The 22,065-nt window shown below is 44.8% G+C and overlaps 1 protein-coding gene across 2 annotated transcripts; it reads left to right on the top strand.

Moving 5' to 3' along the window:
- Nucleotides 1–6,698: 6,698 nt before the first annotated feature.
- LOC119657962 (calcitonin receptor-like) lies at nucleotides 6,699–14,682 on the top strand. 2 transcript variants are annotated; one of them, XM_038065165.1, is made up of 7 exons: nucleotides 6,699–6,859; nucleotides 6,923–7,280; nucleotides 12,741–12,860; nucleotides 12,963–13,653; nucleotides 13,705–13,885; nucleotides 13,940–14,066; nucleotides 14,123–14,682. In XM_038065165.1, the coding sequence occupies exons 1-7, from the start codon at nucleotides 6,821–6,823 to the stop codon at nucleotides 14,467–14,469; spliced, it is 1,863 nt and encodes a 620-aa protein (XP_037921093.1). In that variant the 5' UTR covers nucleotides 6,699–6,820; the 3' UTR covers nucleotides 14,470–14,682. The 2 variants fall into 2 exon arrangements, with proteins under 2 accessions (XP_037921093.1, XP_037921094.1); XM_038065166.1 differs by having other exon boundaries at nucleotides 14,138–14,682.
- The last annotated feature ends 7,383 nt before the right edge of the window (nucleotides 14,683–22,065 follow it).

Genomic DNA, 22,065 nt, shown 5'->3' on the forward strand with positions numbered 1-22,065 from the left:
AGTTCTCAACTTTGCACCTAATTTGGTGTCAATCGATACAACGATTTCCGAGAAAAATACGTGTGACAAACAGACAAACATTTACTGTAAACTAAGAAGCTTTTTTATGCTCAGGTTTTCTAAATACAATGTACCTTTCTATGTTATATATATTCATAAGTTTAGTCCTAGAAACACAGGAATTAAATCTATCTTCTCGGCATCCTGGTTTCCAGTCTTTCAGTCTCTTGTTTAACAGTAGCTGACTTGCAGCAACGCCTTCACATACTCAACCATTCTCTGAATAACCTGGTTTTCACTGAAGATTATACAAGAAGGTGTGGCCTTCAGAGGCTCTATACGCTTCGTGAATGATGCCACTCATCATTATCCGCCATACCCGTGTTTTGTATTAAGGTCCTTTCCTTATATGTGTTTATCGTCTCATTTTTCGGCTCCAAGCATCGCAAAATAAGTCGCGGTGACAATAATGGCGATATCTGATTTCGAAAATGTTCTAGAGGATGGTAAAAAAAGTGATGTTGTCATCTTAGCATCAAGAGTTCCAATATCCAGTGAATCATAAAGTTCGGGAAAGAAAATAACCAGCAGTCAAACCCATAATGATCATTATCAACGGCTCAACAACCGGTATCCGGTCTAGGCCTGCCTTAATAAGGAACTCTAGACATCCGGGTTTTGCACCGAGATCCACCAATTCGATATCCCTAAAAGCTGTCTCGCGTCCTGACCTACGCCATCGCTCCATCTTAGGCAGGGCCTGCCTCGTCTTCTTTTTCTACTATAGATATTGCCTTTATAGACTTTCCGGGTGGGATCATCCTCATCCATACGGATTAAGTGACCCGTCCACCATAACCTATTGAGCCGGATTTTATCCACAACCAGACGGTCATGGTATCAAACCCATAGAATGGGAATCAACTATTGCCATGCGAACGGCATGGAATCATGTACCTGATACGCAACCTACTACAGACAATTGGCATCGCAATGTCTACCAGAAGTCATCATGAACTGAAAAGAAGAAGATGAATCATTTAATTTCATTAAACTTTGAAAACTTAGAAAAAAATAAGGTTCTGTCAAAGTTGTGGCTGTTCCGTAGTTAGGATCGTTTCTCTTTATCCTGCGACCCAGTGACTATATTAGCATGCCAAAATTCTTAAGAATTTACCAGGAAAATGGCAGGATGGAGAAATTTGAAATGATAGATTCGGCCACAAAAAGGCATGAAAAGTCACTTCGAAGAAATTGAGTTGGGAATTACCTTACATCGTCTAGCGCTAAAATCCATATTTCCAGCGTAGGTGGGGTAGGTGGTAGGCGTTGGACTACCAACTAAACACGTCCTTGTCATCAGAGAACTAGCCTGGAAGCATTTGACACATTACTTCCGGCCAACCACCCCGTTTTGGGAGCTTAGCAGGGAGCAAGTCAGGGAATCCACTTCATCAATGGGGGAAGGGGAGGTAGGAGCTGTTAGTTTAGGGAACCCTTTGCCATCCGGCCCCTCCGTCAGTTGAGTTCAATCTACTTCGCAATAAGAAGAGACTGAACATAATGCGCCACACGACTCTAACTGCCAGCACTTTTCAGCATCTCTCTGACAGTGTTACCTGGAGAGAGCTCCCCTGTGTCTGCATAAAGTTGCTGACGAAAGCCGTGCTACCTTTCACAAGGGAAAAACGTGTATTCAGCGGTGCCCGCCACTCCATTAAATCGCGCTTTCCCAATCCTGTGCAGGTAGGACTGAAAATCTCCATGTCCAGAAGTCTCCTAGAAGATATAGGGTCCCCAATATTCGCCATTAGCCGACTCAAGGCCAAAACTTCTGCTGCAGTCCTGTCTGCTGTTGTTTTGATTTGCTCGAAGAAGCTAATTTTTGAATCGAGCATTAAACCAAGATATTTAACTCCTGGTTTTGACTCTATAGTCAACTCGCCGATCGATATACGACGCAGGGTCGGGATTCTCTTTCTAATCAAGATAACTACTTCGGTTTCGGTTGAAACCATGAGCAGTCATCCATCCACTTACTCATCGAATCAATATGCCAAGTCTGCTTTGCGCCTGTTCAACCGTTCTCCAGCAACAAGTACCACAATGTCGTCTTCATAACCTGCCAGGTGCGACTCTTCTGGCATCTCCAGTTTCAGCAAACTATCGTAGGAAGCATTCCAGAGGTCCGGCCCTAGGATGGGTCCCTGTGCTATTGCCGATGTGATTTCCATTCGCCTCTGGCCCTTAAGCGTCCCATAGAACAGGGAGCAGTCTTTTAGATAATCCCTCAATATCCGCAAGAGGTAGTGGACGCGTCGAATGAGTTTTCTAATGTGTCTAGCATATCTGTCTATCTTACGGAGTTGAAGGCATTTCTGACATCAAGCGTTATGAGGAGCACTATCTGTCGAGATCGGCGGCTGTATGCCTCGGCTCGATGAACCGCATCTACGACCTCCATAATAGCATCCACTGTGGTTCTCCCTGTTCTGAACCAAACTGCTTTGGGTATAAGTTCCCGGCACTGTGGATCGCTTCAGTGAGTCTACTTCTGATGAGCTTCTTGAACACTTCCCCGGCCGTGTCAAGCATACACAGCGGTCGGTATGCAGATGGGAATTCCGGGTCTCCTTTACCCTTGCTGATCAGCGTGAGTCTGGCCACCTTCCAGCAGCAAGGAAAAATGACCTTTTTCAAGCAAGCGAATGTCTGGCCGTTGGCGGAACACCAGTTTGTAAACTTCCGCCGGGATGCTATGTTTTTCATAGTGAGAACCGCTAATTCGAACTCACTCATTGTGAAAAGGGGGCAATCCTCGACGCTTTCCGTGCTATTTACATCAACCCCAGGGTGAACAATGCCCGCACAATGCGGTCCATCTGGTCAGTGCTCAGTATGCAGAGCCCCGATTTTCCGAGTGACAAGCTTATAGCCAAGTCCCCACGGGTCCTCATTCACCTGGTTAACAAGCTTCTGCCGGACGCGAGCTTTGCTTTTATTTGTAGCGCTGCGGAGTCTCCTTTTTGCTGATCGATACTGTGCCTTTATGGCACATGCCTCCTCGTTGGCATGCAAAAGTTGTGCCAAACGACGGAGCTTATGACACTCCTTCCGTAGGTCAGCAATTTCTGCCGTCCACCAGTACATAGAAGGCTTGTCGCGCCTGGAGCCTCTCCGAGGCATGGAAGCCTCACACGCCGTTGTTATCAGGTTCATCATTTAATGTACGACGGTGTCAGCTTCGACCCTACCACCCCCTGGAGTGCCCCCCAGCGCGGCCCTACCTGCTCCAAGAGCTTCGACGAACTTTTCGATATTCACCCTCGGAACATTCCACACGCAAGGGGAGCGTCGCGTTGGTGCTCGCCGGCAAGTAGCGTCAACCACTTTGAACGCGATGTACTGATGATCATTTGCCGAGAAGTCTTTTAGGACTCGCCACCCGTCCACCGATGATGCCAGAGATTCCGACGCAAAAGTGATGCCAGAAATGCTTCCTTCACAGCCTGGGCGCCGAAACGTTGGCGTGGATCCGGTGTTTAAAACTACGAGCCCTGTTCTCGCCGCCATTTCCAGAATCCGTTTTCCTCTGGAGTCTGACTGAGGCATGCCCCATTCAAGAGCCCTGGCATTAAAACCACCGCAAACCAGGATTCGTCTCTCCATGTTCAAAACGGCGTCCTCCAGAGCATCAAGCCGGCGCCGAAAGTCCGGCATCGTCTCATTCGGCGTCAGGTAACCGCTAAAAAACGCTTTCTCTTAACACCGGATCCAGGCAAACCCGTTTCCCGGCCTTCGGCAAGAACACGAAGTCGAACGTCGTCCGAACCCAGATGGTAGCAGTGCCCGATAAGTCGAGGGGCCATGAGGTCGGGTTCTTGTTTCGGTATTGCTCGCTAATCAGCACTAGATCAGCATTTACTTCCGCAGCGAACCGTGTTAGCAACTGGTGAGCGATTGCACTCCGGTGCATGTTAATTTGCAAAATGCGGATCATGCCGTTCGCACCCTAGCCCTCTCCAATTCCGCCCTGAAGACCGGACACCGTTCCGAGCCCGCAGTGTGTGCGACGCTTTCTTCAGACCCGCCACGATCTTTGCAGAGAGCGCAACTCTCGCTTTCCATGCAGGTCTTCGCTTGATGACCCACTTGGCCGCATCTCAGGCACGCTGTCCTCCTGTCCGGACCCTTGCAATCTGCTGACGTGTGTTCATAGTCCAGACAATTGTAGCACTTGGTGGGGACTATCCGCATTCGTACCCTGCATACTACCCATCCGATTTTGATTCTCCCGGTGCTAAGGAGTTTCCTTGCATATTGCTTGGGGATTTCCACCACGACGAGCTTTTGGCCTCGAGCATTTGCAGAGGTGATACCTACCCGGGCATTCGTTACCTCTGGACATTCACGCTTCAGCGCTTCCTCTACTTCAACCTTTCCTGTTAGGCAGTCAAGATCCCGGATTTCTAGGGAGCACATGGGCTCTAGGCTGGAAACAAGAGCCTTCTCCCTCAACAATCCCTTGACCGCTTCGCAGAACGTACTATTTTTGGTCATCTTTGGGCCCAGTTCGACGAAAAATCCGTCACTCCTCGTTTTCCGTATGGAAGACACCTCTGCTCCGTTGTCTTCGGGTTTCATTCGCAAATGTCTTGCCTTCAGCAGCATTCTCAGTGGGGAGTGCGGCTGTTTCTGCTTTCCAATCGTTTTTCGCTGCTCTCCATGTTCGCCTATAGAAGGAGATGCGGTCCAGTAGTTCCTCCAGTTCCATCAGCCCGTTTTTGACGCCTTTACTGACGTTCCTCTGGAGGAACTTTGCCGACCGCATACACTTCACCACTGCTGCGCACTTCCTGATGAGCCTTTCTTCTTCGGCTCTAGCGAGGACGGTCGAATGCACTTCCACTTGGTTTGTGTCCGAATCCATCTGTTTAGGACTAGCGATTCTGACTGAGGTTACTTTCGGAACAGCGGTGTCATATGTATGTATGCCCTCGCTGCCTCTTTCGGTGATCACTGCGGTGAATGACGCATTTTTTGCTTCCCCTAAACACACTCAGCTCTTCCTCCTTCCCTGTTGTTTCGTCGATGGTTTTTATAAGTTCATGTATATTCTCCATAAAAAAGTAACCAGTACATCGTGTGTAAGGGAGCGGGCCGCAATAGTCAGGAACGGGTATACCCTCGGAGACACAGCCCCTACTCTAGTTTCCTGAGGCAGAGCCGCCCCGCCGACGTCGACATACCAGTATTAGACCAGTTGAGTCCACATTACCAACTTGCATTTCTTCCATGTTTCCGGGTACAGGCGGAGGAGAAGGTACTGACAGGCAAGCCTGTAATCTTTTCTCCTTTGCGGCTAAAGTTTTCTTTTCCTGAGACTTCCTCCCCCGTATTTTAGAAGAGTTAGGCAACAGCGTCAACGACAGGCCGGCCGTAGTTAGATTTCCAGTTCCTTTCATTAAGGCAGTTGTTGTACTATCCTTTTTGATTGACACCGGGTGTAGGTGAAGTGGAGAGCCTGTCTTCCACAGATTTCCCCGTAGGGGAACATGAAGTAAGGGAGGCCTCCAAAATCAGTACCTCAGCCACGACCTGAGTTCTCAAAGTGGCGGGTGGATTCTCAGTCTGCGACTTCTTACCACTTACCACTTACCACACACTTACAATCCTTTGTTTCCATCTTCATTTGTTTTTGGACACCCTTAGTGTAGTAGTAAACTATCACAAGCTCCCCCAAAGTGGTATCCAAGGGGGAGTATCGTTTCCATACTACACAGTTTAGCCTATCTAAGCCGCTGCTACAATATTTCTTAGCACCCATTCGAAGTTGAAATTCCCGAAACTGAATGAAGTTATTCGAAAACCGTAAGTAGGGCGGTCATTCTAGATTCTAGAGGTTCTGGTGGTTCGCTGTATTATATTTCTTTTTCAGTAAATAATAAACAAAACTGAATTAGTAAACTTCTATTCCCAAAGATTGCTCATTGCATTCAAGATAGTTATCACCTTTATCCGAATCCCTCATAATAAATGTTAATTCAATTTAAATCCCTAAATCTGCTTGTGGCCAAAAAATTATGTTTTGCACATAAAAGATACAACATTTGTTCTAGCACAATTACTCCCACGTTCTATGTACTCAGTATTCAAAGTGCTTTATGTTCACATAGAAACACGATGAGATACCCACGTCCACACAAGTCTATTATTAATAAAATTTGTCGTTTGTTTGGAAACAAGCTAGAATGCGTTCGTGTCTACTTTTCTTATCTAAAAGCTCCGGTAAACTCAAAAAGCAAAAGATACATTAACTGCTTTTAGTAGGCCAGCGTAGAGATAGTCGGGGAGCGTGTGGCATCAATGCGAAGCTAAGTAAGGAAAATCTTCCATTTTGGTATGAAAAGGAGGGTGGAATTTCTGGAAGGGAGGATCTTAATTCTAAATGCATGTATACCGAATATTCCTGTTAGGTAAGCAGTTTAAAGGTGCAATTTTGCGTAAATGCGAGGTTTAGTAACCACAGACTTGCAAATGTGTAAAATCGTTGGAATTCACAAGACTCGAATTGCAATCCAATTTATGATAACAAATTTCTATTCTGAAACCTGTCGTGTCCCGCTATCTCGCCTTTACACTATACGCACTTTATAGACAAATAGATTAGATTAACATGCGTTTACTCGCTTGGGAAGTTGTTGAATAAAGTGTGGCTTATCTTTTACTCAATGAAATCGATGGACAGCCAATCAAAATCTATCTGAGACGGATTTTAGTTGTGGCAATCGCTCGGTTTCGTAAACATTATTTCGTAGTAATGTTCACGGTAGCCCCCGTTTGGATCTTCCTTACTCTGGTAAAACACTTTGAATTTACATTGTCATTGTATCTTTCTAAAAGAATTCATTCCTTCATTCAGATCGTGGCGGGATCAGTCGAGGGTCTTTGCCGGTACCGGAATATCGGTGACTTACCCCCTGAAATATTCAGCTACTGGGCTGATTGGGGGTGTTACACATACACTCGGCCCGACCTGTTTGCTGGTGTTCAGCTCCAGGCGTCCCAGTGCTATACAAAATATAATAACACGCAATACGCGATCCCAGGACTCATCTGGGATGAGAAGTGTATCCCGTTTTCGCATGATAATGAGACCATCAAGAAGTCCGTGGAGAGGACGTTCCATAATCCGGAAACTGTGCAGAGATGGATCCGGTGCTGCTTGGATGCGGAAATATGCTGCAAAAATATAATGATGAAAAGTGAGGCCAAGGAGGGTGAGTGTAATTGCGAAATAATTTAATATTATCGCTTAATCAATACTTGTTTGACTTCGATTACTAATAATTCAATAAAACAGAAAACGTAGCTTAGTATGTTTACATTGGCTTTAACGATATGGACATTGTTAGAACAATTTAGCAATAATTTATATAATCCAGAGCTTAGTTGAACATATGTTACGGTTAGGTATCATCGGATATTGACATGATCTGGATTCGTTAAGCTGTAAGTGTTGGGGTTCCTGACTATTTGGTTTCTTACAATATTCCAACAACGCCCTATGTAGTCAATGTATGCGCCAAAAATGCATTCAATAGCAGTTAATACCCCGCAATCTTTTCTAAATTTGTCTTTTCTCCAAAGCAATTTGAAGAGTCCTTGGCCTCCCGAATTCTTGATCAATTTTCTTCGTAGTCAAACGAGCGTGGCATCCACTTTCAAACATCGACTTACTTGGAACTTGCGTCATCCAAAGAGTCTCATCATCTTCTTCGGGGTTTCCCTGGTGGTCGTTTCTCTTCCATCTTTCCTTTGAGTAGGCACCTAAGAATTCTTCTGTCGCCGATACGCTCTACAGCTTTCTAATCTTATAAGGCGGGGTGAAGTTTCCGCCCTGCTAAAAAAGAACATTTTTTGTAGACTTTTCATTTTATTTTTCAACATAATCTCTATGAGAACTCATTCCTTTCCACAGAGTGGCAATTTCATCATCATCATCACCAACGGCGTAATAACCGGTATCCGGTGTAGGCCTGCCTTAAAAAGGAACTCCAGACATTCCGGTTTTGCGCCGAGGTCTACCAATTCGATATCCCTAAAAGCTGCCTGGTGTCCAGGCTCACGCCACCGTTACATCTCAGGCAAGGTCTGCCTCATCTTCTTTTTTGACCATAGATATTGCCCTTATGGACTCTCCGGGTTGGGTCATCCTCATCCATACGGATTAAGTGACCCGCCCGGCACAACCTATTGAGCCGGATTTTATCCACAGCCAGACAGTCAGGGTATCGTTCGTAGATTTCGTCGTTATGTAGGTTACGGAATCATCCATCCTCAGGTAAGGGGCCAACCATTCTTCAGAGGATTCTTCTCTGGAAAGCGACCAAGAGTTCACAATTTTTCTTGCTAAGAAGCCAAGTTTCCGAGGAATACATGAGGACTGGCAAGATCATTGTTTTGTACAGTAAGAGCTTTGACCCTACGGTGTGACATTTCGAATGGGACAGTTTTTGTAAGCTGAAATAGGCTGTGTTGGCTGCAAACAACCGTGGGCAGATTTTATCGTCGTAGCTGTTATCGGTTGTGATTTTTGACCCTAGATAGGAGAAATTATCAACGGTCTCAAAGTCTCAAAGTCAAAGTCTCCTATCTTTGTTCTTTCCATTTAACCAGCGCGATTTGATGTTGTTAGTTGGTTGGCTTTGGTGCTGACGTTGCCACTGTCTTCCCTTCATTCCAAGATCTCGCGCCGCCTGCTCGATCTAGATGAAGGCAGTTTGTACGTCTCGGGTCGTTCTTCTCATGATGTTGATATCGCCAGAATAGGCCATTAGTTAATAACAGGAATCTTCAAAGGATGAGACAGCACGATTCACTCCTACGTCACACACACTATGACTAGATCGACCCCACGCCGAGAAAAAAGCCCTTTGACATTTACTTGACAGACAAATCTGTAACCTGCCTGATGATAAATACATCGTCATTGCGGGTAATCTTAATGGACATTCGCTTGAAAGGGCTGCCGGTAACAAGTATCATGGTAGGAAAGGGTTTGGATGCAATGAGGGAGAGGAGCAGATAGTCAATTATGGTGACCTTCTTACTTGACAATAAAAGGTTCAATAAACGATGGCCTCATTTTCGTACATAAAATAAAACACAAACCCACTATATCCTAAGAAGGCACCGGCATTCATTACCGTCGTTGGCAGGTAGAGCTTTTTCCTATAAGATCATCGCACATCAACTTTGGTCGCTTTTCGAATTAATTCATAACCAGAGGTTATCTGGTACCATCAGAACCGGGATAGCTGTCTGAATTCATATGTCTAAAGAGTATTCCTGAGGCATGTGTTCTCAGCCCAGTTATTTGCGGTTAGCTTCCTTGTGGGAGTTTCATGGGGGCTGTTTTTATATCGACATCGCGGACAGAGACCTTTAGGCCTCAAGCGTGGTGCTGCATTTATGAGTGTTGTACTTCTTAGTGTGGCAGATATTTAGGAAGGTCTTGCATCCACCCGTATGAATACCGAGCCAGCGATTAGTATACACTGGCACCGTTATTGCTTGTCACAGCGGGACTCTGGTTGTAGTCAGTTGTGGGCCTAAACGGCAGTTACTTACGTTAAACTACCAACACGTAATTGTCGCTAAAGAAGCCGAAAAAGCAATCAAACGAATGTAAATGGAGAAAATCAACAGAACCTGGCGATTCTGAGCTCTGGAAATTGTGGCTCAGTGATTTCTTAAATTAGGTTTATTATGGAAGGTAGAACACAGTGTGACTGGAAAGAAAACACCACCGTCCCGATATGGAAGAGAAAGAGTAATTCAACAGAATATTCAAATTATCATCCGATCCGGTTACCGTCCCATATCATGAAGATTTTTGAACGTGTTTTTGACAACCGCGTTCGCGATATTGTTCAAACAACTGTGAATCAAGCCAGGTTTGTGAAGAACTGCGGAACTACTGACGTAAAACATACTGCGCGGTTACTCATCGAAAAACACAGTGAGAAGCATAAGCTTCTTTAGTTTTGGAAAAAGTTAGTAAATGAAAAGGAACATGTTGCTTGGTGAAAATATAAGTTTGCCTGCTGTCTTCTTTGGGGTTCTTATTATTGTGTTCCTAAATTTTGTCTTTTATGTAACGTTCCCCACTTTCATTATTATCACACCTAATGCAGAACCTAACTCAGAACAACAACCAGGGGGTTACACAACAATGGCACGCCCAAAAGTATCCCTGGAGCTCCTTTTGGGATTGACTTCTCTCCATTTTCACATACAGATGCAGGCAAGGAAGTCAATCTTCATCCTGTTAGGGGATATCGAGCTCGCGCTGCCCAAGTCAATATGATGGAAGAACAAGACAAATTGAGCAAGCGTGCAAGTCACCTACGACCTAAATCAATAAATAAGTAGCTGATACCCTCACGGGCCCTTTGCAACGCAAGGAACTAAAGGATAAGCACACCATCATATTTCTGGCGGAAATATACGCCATAGACCGCTCATTTAACCTCCGAATGTATAAAAATTGCAAAACAAAGGCAGCCATCCGGAAAACACCGAACCGGTGTGAAAAAAAACTAGAATGTAAAGTTGAAAAAGCAGTTCAGTCGAGCTCAATGGAGGGAAAACCGGTAAGTACTAAAATTCCTGCTGTTGTTACTGTCGAACTCGCAGAAAACTTCAAGGTGACTGAGACTACCATTTTCAATGCCGTAACCAGGGACTTCCTGGTAAATAAATTGAGAAACTCTAACTACCAAATACTCCTCAAATTTAAAGAAGATTATACCGCAACAAAGACTCTTCCTGTGGAGAACAAGGCAAAGTTCTTCACATACACTCTCCCGTTTGAAAAAAATCACGCCACTTACTAATCGTGCCTGGACCACACTTACCTCGCACGGGAGATTACCGAGGATCAGGACGTCTATGGTATCTCAAGTGTGCCGTCAAACCCTTCGTCACATAGAAGGCCAATCAAGAAGACCAGATGAATAAATTTGTTGCTAGTCACCTTTGACGCCTCCTTTGAGACGACGATCTCATCGCAGTAAAACCGATAAAACCCACTTTAGTCTGCTTGGAGTGGATTATTAATAAACGGATTCTGCAGTTTAAAAACTGCACGCAGGATGGTCATGCAGTAACGAACTGCCACCACCGATATCAATGCGTCAAATGTGACGGCACACGCGGGCCTTACATCCTTCTTCGCACCGACTTAAACACCCGATACACCTGCTGGTTGGACCTCTAGATTAATGATGATGGTTGCACATTGCACTACTGGTTGACCACATAATTCGCTGCTCGTAATATTTCCCATTTTAGCCTGGCATTCTCTACAGATAGTGTAAGGAACAGACACTCATACCGTGACCACTTCCTGATAAGCAGAAAAATCAGCGTGAAGCTCAAACCCAACACCGCTCCTTTCCTCGAAGCAGTTCCTGCCATCTACGACAGCATGCTACCATCCTCGATATCCAACTGCCCTATCGGCCATTCGTCCACCGCTACTAACAACTCAGGACTTCAGGAATGCCAACTGGCTGCTCATAATCCAATTCCTCAAAGCAAAGTTTTTCGAGTTCCAATTCCTTCTGAATCAAAGAGTTTCTCACGATATATTATGCAGTTCGTCAATACTAATTCCTTTTCTATTCTTATCCTTATCTTACCCTCGTAATTTTAGAATTAGCTGCAATAACAATTGCAGGTGCATCATTTGGTAACTACCCTTGAACATCTGGTCCAGTTCAAGCACCAAGCTGTGGATTCGTCATTCCTGGCACAAATGAACTCCACCCTTTGCAGCCTGTTACCAATGCCCAGGTTCCGTTCACCAATAAAACCTTTCCCCAAAGACCGGGTCTTCAATATGGTTCATTCAGGGGTTGACAATTGTGCGCTTAATCCGACCGTCAAAACTTACAATTTGGATTGCCCGCGGGAGCCACTTCAAACCTTACTTAATAAGCTTCATTCCAGACTTCAGTACTTTTTTCATAGACACTCCAGCACGATGAAATGACAGATTTCTCTGAATATTGACATTGGTGGTCTAGCAGCACCCTTGTCCTCATTTGCTTCGATTTCTTTCACATTACTGCCTTCTCTGTCGTCGGCTAGAAGCCTTTCAAAGTGGCTAGTGTGCGGTTCACAAAATTTCGTTTTAACATACCAGTTGCGTTCACTTCACTAGTATCCTTTTCTTTGATTTTTCTTGGTGAGCTAGGGGAAATATTTCTGATGGGCGAGATTCAGCCTGTAGCACCCCCGCCATAGTGAGTAAAGTCGCTTTCTACAGTGCCTTCCTTTTCTTTGGAAAATCTAGGTAATAAGGCAGCGAATGGACTGGCCCGAATTGAATTTCGAAATGCTCTCATTGTGGGAGTTCCTGTACTTACTTTTCTGGCTGATAAGCGCCAAGGCTTTCCATCAACCATAGCTTGATTGCCCAAAGTGAGATTTGAAGTCTATAACATAACCTCTTAGCATTTGGATCCATCCACCTTAGCTTTCATCGGTCATCCTTTGGACACCTATAGTTTAGCACTGAATTACTACTGGCCCCGCCACCATGTCAAGCGTTTGGTCTGAGAGAAGAAGTCTATTGATAACCTTCCACCCCTTTCTCGTGAATTATGTCTAGAACTCCTCGAATTCTATCGAATGCAATTGGAAGAATCAAATTTGTTATATTCTTATAGGACTCCACTGCCCAAGTACTTGGGACGGCTGGTCATGCTTTGATGATATACCTGCAGGGAATGTCTACAGCCAAGTGTGCTCACAATATGCTTACACCAATAAACCACCCCAGTGCCATCGTAAGTACTCAAATCAATATTACTAATTGTCAAGGTTTACCTTGCATCCTTGCTACCATATCTCTCCCAACTTTATTCATTCATTCTAAGAAATGTAGTCAGATTACAGTTCAAAAGTGTGCTACCCAAATGGAACATGGCAGGAGCAGACCGACTACTCAGCATGTGACATCACACCACGTCTAATATTCCGTACTCTGTGGCACATGGCAGTTCTTTCGATATCCATTGCAGTATGCATTCCTGCCATCGCTATAATGGCCTTTTATCCAACTTTGCACACAGAGAAATTGGCCATGGTTCGGAATTTACTTATCATTCTGGTACTCCGAAATTTCTTCGTAATTATCGTGAAAGGAACCCTAATTCTCGACGAACTTACTGAGGTTGGACCAACGCTAATGGGCAAAAATAATTGGCCATGTAGAATGTTATCAGTCTTGGAGAAGTTCTTTGGAACAGCGGTATTCACTTGCATGCTAATGGAGGGGGTTTACCTTTATCAAATGCTGACCAATGTGTTCCGAGCAAGGCTAAGAGGTGGACTCCGGACAACGGAGCTGTATGTAATTGGGTTCGCGGTCACAACTGGAGTCACTTTGGCTTGGTCTTTAGCAATGGCCTTGAATGAAAAGAAACACTGCTGGCAAGTCACCGAGGGAACTGACTTCCATTGGATCTTTGATGGACCACGGCTCGCTATGCTGGTGGTAAATTTTGGGCTTCTTGTTCGGATCGTGTATGCATTGTGGAGTACTTTTAACCTGAGACAAGAAGAGCAACATCCTGCATTGTAAGTCTTTTGCATCTATCTTCAATACTTAACTAAATTTCATCTTTTCAGCCGAACTGCCAAAGCAGCGCTGATATGTCTCCCACTTTTCGGAGTTCCGTTTCTGCTTTTGGTCGTTCGTCCAGATACCAATGACTGTGCGATCGAACAATTTTACTATACGCTTTACTATACAGTGGAAGCTTTGCAAGGAATATTGATAGCAATATTACATTGCTATTCAGAGAGGGAGGTAAGTTTTCAAATTAATGGGGTCAAAAAGTTTTTGCATGTTCATATTTTTAAGGTCAAAGCAAAGTTCTTTGGAAAAATCAAATGGCTCAAACAGAAAAGCTGCGATCTCTTCAGCAAAAGAGACCAGCGCTCCAGCTCCGAAAGTGCTAGAAGGCGAAGGCCCATATCTGAAATATCAAGTATGTCCGCATCACTAGACCTGAACAAGATTCAAGCTTGGTCGAACGTCTAACAGTTCCTCTTTTAATAGGAAGCAGTACATCCAGATCTTCTATCCAGTCACGCAGAGAGTCCGAAACAACCGCTTCAACTCTGACTACTCCTCAAGTGGAGAATAAGGAGAGATTTTCATTCCAATTGCCAAGAATCCAAGAGGATGATGAAAGGAATATTTCTAGTGGCTCGAATTCGAATAAGTCACCAAAGCATAGACTGAGCATCGGCAATATGAGTATATCTAGCACCGCTGCCAATTTGAAGCAAATGCAGGATCAATTACCACGACGACATTCAGCAGATGAAACGGAGGCAGGGCGGTCTGAAGAGTTCTTTTCAATTGACACTCAAGGAACAATTTCATAAAAGTAGTGTCATATTTGTGTTCCTAGCTGACCCCGCTACTAAAGGGGACAAACGCTAAAGAGAAAGAAGGCGAAGTGGGTGTGTTCCTATAAATGTGATAAGTGAGAGTAGTATAAGTTAGCAAGTAAGAATGATGTCTGTATGTTTTATGGATGGTGACAGTGATCTGGATGAATAGTGAAGAAAAGGCAGTAAATAATTTATAGCTTCGAACAACTAGCTTCTAATACAAATAAATTAATCAGCGCTCAGCAGCTAATGATGCTAAAAGGGCTAAGTCTCTGATACTTGGTGAACATGTCGAGCATGCTACCTACCTGTCAACATCTATAATTTCCTTTAAGATACCCGCTTACCCAATGTTGTCTAGGGCCCCTGTAGTAATTGCTGAAAATATTTACCCCTCTGAAGATATTGTTTTGATATTCCAGTTGACAATGCTTTTTTGTTGGACAATTTTCCTATCATTTTCGACAAGACCACAGTGATTCACTCAGACAGGAGTAACTTTGTTGGTTACATTGACCCATGACTATTGTTGCCTGTCGCACTTTGCTGGGGTATAGCGTGTCAACCAAACCTACGTACCGTTACACACGGTCCGCTGAAATGCGTTTAAACTCCTCCCAGGACGACCTATAAAGATGCCCACACTTTTCCTCTACTGTTCTGTGCCAAGTGCTCTTGGAGTGGTCCACCCATCGGCCATCTTGGGAGAGTGGGTTCTATTCCATTGTGTAGTCAACTGTGGAATGTTGCTCTTTCTCAATGTGTGACCTACGCATTGCCAATTCGGCTTTCCGACCACATCACCTACGTCCGTAATATTGTCGGGCCAGCTACTCGCATATAACAATCCAGACAGAAAACTAGCGCAGAACAGCCTTGACTTTGGTTGTGATTTAACTGCATTTACAAATTTTAGACAAAGCAGTGAAAATGGATCTAGTGATGGGAGAGGAGAGAGTTCAATGACTCGTCAGACTGCGAACCTTGGTCTTGTTAGTGTTCATCTTTAATTAAATTCTGCTTGTCTCTTTCCCAAACCAAAAGCAGTAAAGCCCATGAGGCATTTGCCGTTGGGAACAATGCTAGCGCTGCAGACAGTCCACTGCAAAGTGAAATAGGGAAAAGCGAAAAGAGGACCACGTGCCTGCAGAAAACTTTATCAAAATAGTTTCCAGGGCCCAAAAAAAAAGAAGGCGAAAAAGGATCTAAGGAATCAATTGGCTACGACGCCTGAGACCCGTCTGCCCAAAGACAAGCCAGCAGCAGAAAAGACAAGGAAACGAAGAAGGGCTATACCGTCGGCTCTGTTCATTAAGCCGCCGGAAGGCAAGACATTTGCAGAAGTCCTTAGTGAAATCTCCAGAAATCCGCGATTTTGACTGCCTCACAGAAAAGGTGGAAGTGGAGGAGGCCATAAAGCCTGAATGTCCAGAGGTAAGCAATGCCCGGATAGGTATCACCTCTGTAAATGCTCGAGGCCTAAAACTTGCCGTGGTGGAAGTTCCCGAGTAATATGCGAGGAAACTCCTTAGCAGCGGGAAAATCAAAATTGGATGGGTAAAATCCCTATCAAGTGCTACATGTGTCTGGACAATGGGCACAACGTCAGCAACTTCCAAGGGGCTCGATAGGAAGATAACATGCCGAAGATGCGGTCAGGTAGCAAAGATCTGCAATGAAAGCGAACGTTGAGAATGTAAGAACATTGCACACACCTCGGCTCGGGTCGTTGTCGAATCTTTATGCGACCATTCATGGAAGACTTTTCGGCAAGTGATCACCAGTACACCGCGTTCAAAATGGTTGACGCTACTTGCTGAGGTGCACCAACTCAGCGTTTCCCCTGCGTACAGGTAGAGTCACGCTGGAGGCACCTTAGGGTGGTGGTAGCGTTGCAGTTGACAAGGTCGTAAACTCAGCGATGAACCTGATAACGACAGCATGTGAGGCTTCCATGCCCCAAGGGGGCCTCGGTGTGACCAGCCTTCTATGTACTGGTGGTCGGCAGATCAACGAAAGGACTGTCATAGGCTCCGCCGTTTGACACAAGGTTTACACGCTAGCGAGGAGACGTACTCGATAAAGGCAGAGTATAGATCGACAAAAAGGAAACTCCGCATCCCATATGAGTTGATGTCAACAGTGGAGCAGTTCCGGTTCAGAACGAGGAGATCCACGGCGAATGCTGCTATGAAGGTCGTGGATGCAGTTCATCGAGTCGAGGTATACAGCCGCAGATCTCGACGGATAGCGTTCCTCATAATACTTGATGTCAGAAATGCCTTTAATTCCGTAAGGTGGACAAATTGCTAGGGACATCAGAAAACTCATTGAACGTGGAAAGCAATCTCTTGCGGGTATTGAGGGATTATCTGAAAAACTGGTCCCTACTCTAAGAGACGTAAGAGGGCCAGAGGAGGATGAACGCTACGTCGGGAGTGGCACATGGATCCATTCTAGGGGCGGATCCCTGGAACGCTTCCTACGATAGTCTGCTGAGATTACATATGCTCAAAGGTTCGCGCCTGGTTGCTTATACAAACGACATTGCGGCACTCGTTCGGTCAAGTGCGTCTGCTTACCGCACTGTCTCAGAACCGGCTGTGATGGTGATTACGTGAGTGATCCCCGTTGTCCGCTTTGATAAGGAGCGTAAAGCTATATACAATCGTAAGGGCGATAACTTAAGAGAAGCGGTTGCCTGTGAAGTACGCCAACGCACCCTTACCGAGTGGCAACTCTATTGGCAAAATGAGCCAAGAGGCAGATGGACTGCGCGGCTCATCGACAATTTAGATCTTTGACAGAACCGAACGCATGGCGAGATTGAATACTTCCTTACCCAACTTCTAAGTGGGCAGGTTAGGTTTTTTGTCTTACCTGCACAGGCGCAATCTCCTGATTGTGGGTTCTGCAATGGAGTGGCTGACGACCCAGAACACATCCATTTCTTTTGTGAAAGGTTGGACGGCTTTCGTCAGTAGCTTTATGCTCTCCAGACAAAATTTTCAGAGAAGTGCTGAGGAGCACTGCAGCTGAAGTCGTGTTTCATATTATGTTCGGGCTCTCCTTTTTGCGAAGAAGATTGACCTCGACCGGCGGGGGGATCGGATGGCAAGGGGTTCCCTGAACTAATCCTTCCCTGCCATTCCATTGGTGAAAGGGATTCCCTGACTTGAAGGCTCCCAAAACCGGGAGAGCGGGAGGGCTAGCTTGAAGTAATATGCCAAACGGTTGCAGCCTAGTTCCCTGAGGACTTATAGGTGTTTAGTTGGTAGTTCGATAGCGTACTGTTGCGGGAGTCTAACACTCCATGCACAAACGCATTTACCTAACCTACTCCAAAAAAAAAAGACCCGGTGAGATGCCATTGAACTCCTCCGCATCCTTCAAACAAGGCAGCATGCAGAATGCCGCCAATAACAAGAAGAAATAATTTTGGGAACAAGATGGACTCCGCTTTGGACCTCAAATTCCTTTGAGATTTTCGCTCGATCCAACACGTGACAATTTGCGCCATCATATCTTGCTTTGACAATGGCTATTATTCTCTCCATTGAAGAACGCTTGCTGACGTTTATCTCTATTCCATTAGTCGAGCACCAATGAAATCGAGTATTTAGTTTGGATTGAAAGAAGATACAGTCAGTACGGGTCGATATGGTTTAAATAAGTGGGAGGGGCGGGGGGGATGTGGCGGTATGGTCGTTGATTAAGAATAAACATTATAGGGCCTTGTGAAACGCCGGAAGAGGGGAAGGGCGAAATGTGCAGCTATCAAGGGAGACGTGGCAGAATACATTGCGAAGGTGAAAGGTAGGTTATGTTACAAGTGATGTAGAAATGCTGCGAGAGAAGAGTCTGGACAAAAGTGTCTCGTGATTTACAATGTTGAAGGCTAAATCTGTGAAGATGGTACGCACTTTCCGCCGAGAATTTAGACATTTAGCCATAAAGTTGATGAAATCGGGAAAGTTTTATGCAGAAGACCTATGTCTAACTACCCCCACCATTATGAAATGGCCAAAGAGGACGGACAGCCAGCGACTGATATACTTTCCCAAGATTTAGGAACACCAGGAACGAATCGAAAATGGGTGATAATTCTTAGCAAGGGTGCAATCACGAATTTTTTGAATAGAGATGATGAGAACCTCTTTCCACAGGCTACAAAAATAGCTTTTTCCGAGATTATTGTGTAAAATTAGGGAGAAGGAAACTGAACTGACCAGCTTTAATTATAGAGCTGTTTTGAAGGGCGTCGTGATCGGGGCCTATCTTTGGTACCAAGATGGTCAATTAGAAATTCAACAGGAAACGGCATAAAGCGGAGGATGCGGGACAGGCTGCATCCAGTCGTGGGAGAGAAGAAGAGAGAGCATAAACTGAAAAAAGTGACGACAAAATAAACAGAGCTAGGCGGGAATGCGGATGACAGAGAACATGCCAGAATGGTGTGAGGTTTCTGCCTTCCAGTTGGGTTTCAACATTGACCAGACATTCCTTTTTGGACTTAACTATTATAGATTTGACCGGAGGAGGAATTCAAACTTTCGAAAAGAGAACGAAGTCAACATGGTTTTCTTAAGACAACTTTTCACCAGCAGTAAGTGTTTGACAGATTTTTTTGTGGACTTCAGTGGTGAACTAGACTGGGTAAGAGTGAAGCAACTTAGGGAAGGAGGAGACGTAATAAGGAAGGAGATCTGATAGAATGGTATAGTAGGTACTAAGTGCTTGGTTGCATGTTAATAAAGGGCCCAGCTGATTGTCACCTTCGAAATTCGCGGTATGAAAGGTAAGCTTGGCAGATTTGCCCCGGACAGGGTATTAGAGTCCAGTGATCTGAGCATGAAACTTAAAAGCAAGATAATGGGCGTGAGGAGCAATGTAAGAGAGAGGCATGAGGGGATTGGGAAATACAACGAACAATAAAGTTAGAGCGTACAAGATCAATATAAAACAATATAAGTTGTGTCTGGAGAGTTTGGATTGGAGGGCAGCTAAAATGTTCATGAAAGTTTGAATTGGAGGACAGCACAAGTGTTCATGAAAGGGAAAGGCGAGGGGAGGAGTTACCGGGAAGGTATGGAAGGCCGGGAGTTTCAGGTCAGGATAAGAGAATAAAGTCAATGCGGTTAGGATGACTATATTAGACGAAAAAAAAAATGTACACCCCCCTTTTGCATGTATGGGGACCCCCCCTTAAATTCAACGTAAAAGGACGTAACTCACTGCGTATGCGTGAGCGTGCACAGTTCCCACCTTTGTACCAAATTTGGTGTCAATCGATATAACCGCCTCCGAGAAAAATGCGTGTGATGGATAGACAGACAGACAGACAGTAAACCGATTTTAATAAGGTTATGTGTTTACACAAAACCTTAGAAATCAGTACGATTGAATATAAACCAGATTTATCCCTTTTTTTTTGAAGATCGATTTCGTCGCATACTTTTTTTTTGCGATGAATCTCAATAAAATTAGCACCCAATAGAATTAACCACGCACCATTCGTCTTCCCTTCTCATAATATCTAGACATTAAAAACTACTAAAGATATTAAACACGCAAATGCACAAATGCACTTGTAGCGTGTCGAGTCCTTAACGAAAATTGATGAATTTAAAGCTTCAATTGACATCACGAAAACTGGTATGTATCTGCACAACATTTTCATGTATCATTACAAATGTGTTGATGATATCTGATCAAATAAGGGTCACACATCAATAAATAATGCACAAGTTAAGGCTCCAGTCAAATCGTAGTGGTTAAAAAATACCACAAGGGGTAAATATTGCTTGCATCATTATTAAAGACGCTCAGGTAATTTGCATGAATGAGCTGACAAAATAAATCTTTATTTAAATCGATTCAATATCTTTCTTGCTCTTAAACCATGGGAAATTATCATCATCATCAACGACGCAACAACCGGTATGCGATCTAGGCCTGCCTTAATAAGGAACTCCAGACATTACGGTTTTGCGCCGAGATCCACCAATTCGACATTCCTAAAAGCTGTCTGGCGTCCTGACCTACGCCATCGCTCCATCTTAGGCAGGGTCTGCCTAATTTTCTTTTCCTACCATAGATATTGCCCTTATACACTTTCCGGGTGGGATCATCCTCATCCATACGGATTAAGTGGCCCACCCACCGTAACCTACTGAGCCGGATTTTATCCACAACCGGACGGTCATGGTATCGCTCATAGATTTCGTCATTGTGTAGGCTACGGAATCGTCCATTTTCAAGTAGGGGGCCAAAAATTCTTCGGAGGATTCTTCTCTCGAACGCGGCCAAGAGTTCGCAATTCTTCTTACTAAGACCCTAAGTCTCCGAGGAATAAATGAGGACTGGCAAGATCATAGTCTTGTACAGTAAGAGCTTTGACCCTATGGTGAGACGTTTCAAGCGGAACAGTTTTTGTAAACTGAAATAGGCTCTGTTGGCTGACAAGAACCGTGCGCGGATTTCTCGCACCGCCTGCTCGATCTGGATGAAGGCAGTTTGTACTTCCCGGGTCATTCTTCCCATGATGGGTGGACTTAAAGAGGATCGTACCCATAGCATTTACTTCAGCACCACGGATCACTTTCTCGAGGGCCAGGGTAAAGAGGACGCATGATAGGGCATCTCCTTTTCGTAGACCGTTGTTAATGTCGAAGGGTCTTCAGAGTGATCCTGCTGCTTTTATCTGGCCCCGCACTTTGGTCAGGGTCAGCCTAGTCAGTCTTATTAATTTCGTTGGGATACCGAATTCTCTCATGGCCATGTACAGTTTTACCCTGGCTATCCTATCATAGGCCTTTAAAGTCGATGAATAGATGGTGTCTGGTGTCCGTATTCCAACAGTTTTTCCATCGCTTACCGCAGAGGGAAAATTTGATCTGTTGCTGATTTGCCTGGAGTGAAGCCTCTTTGGTATGAGTCAATGATGTTCTGGGCGTATGGGGCTATCCGGCCTAGCAAGATAGCGGAGAATATCTTGTAGATGGTACTCAGCAACGTGATACTTCCATAATTGCTGCACTGTGTGATATCCCCCTTTTTATGAATGAGACAGATAATGCCTCGTTGCCAATCGTCAGGCATTGATTCGCTGTCCCATATCTTGACCAGCCGTTCCGACTTTTTTTGCGGCTGGGGCCAAGTATGTTTGTGGCCGTATCAATGATAACGTTCTTCAGGTGGTTGTGAAGATCATTTGTTGATGCTTCATCTCCAGGATCTCTGTTGACTGCGCTTATTACGGCATCCATTTCCCTCTTATAGGTGTTGCGGAGGCTGTATTGTGAATGCCTTCTGTATTCACTCCCACTTTATTGTCAGAGGGGATTGTAGGTGGTGTCATAATTCGAGCGGGGAGCACCATGCCAACGAGATAGTGATAGAGATTGAGAGGTGGCGGCGTTCAATCAGCACGTGGTCAATTTGGTTGAAAGTGGTCCCGTCGGGAGACGCCCACGTATGTTTGTGAACCGCTTCCAGCGCAAACCAGGTACTTTCAACAACCATTTCGTGTGATACTGCTAACAGGGATAATGCGCAATCCGCTATCATTGGTATCCCTATGTAAAC

The sequence above is a fragment of the Hermetia illucens genome, chromosome 5 (genome assembly GCF_905115235.1).
Source record: "Hermetia illucens chromosome 5, iHerIll2.2.curated.20191125, whole genome shotgun sequence".
NCBI lineage: Eukaryota > Metazoa > Arthropoda > Insecta > Diptera > Stratiomyidae > Hermetia > Hermetia illucens.

Bases quoted from the DNA above. Each gene is read 5' to 3' on its own strand.
- LOC119657962 (XM_038065165.1), top strand. From the start codon at position 6,821: ATGTTCACGGTAGCCCCCGTTTGGATCTTCCTTACTCTG. The intron at 6,860-6,922 runs GTAAAACACTTT...TCCTTCATTCAG, and splicing joins TTTGGATCTTCCTTACTCTG to ATCGTGGCGGGATCAGTCGA. The intron at 13,654-13,704 runs GTAAGTCTTTTG...TCATCTTTTCAG, and splicing joins GAAGAGCAACATCCTGCATT to CCGAACTGCCAAAGCAGCGC.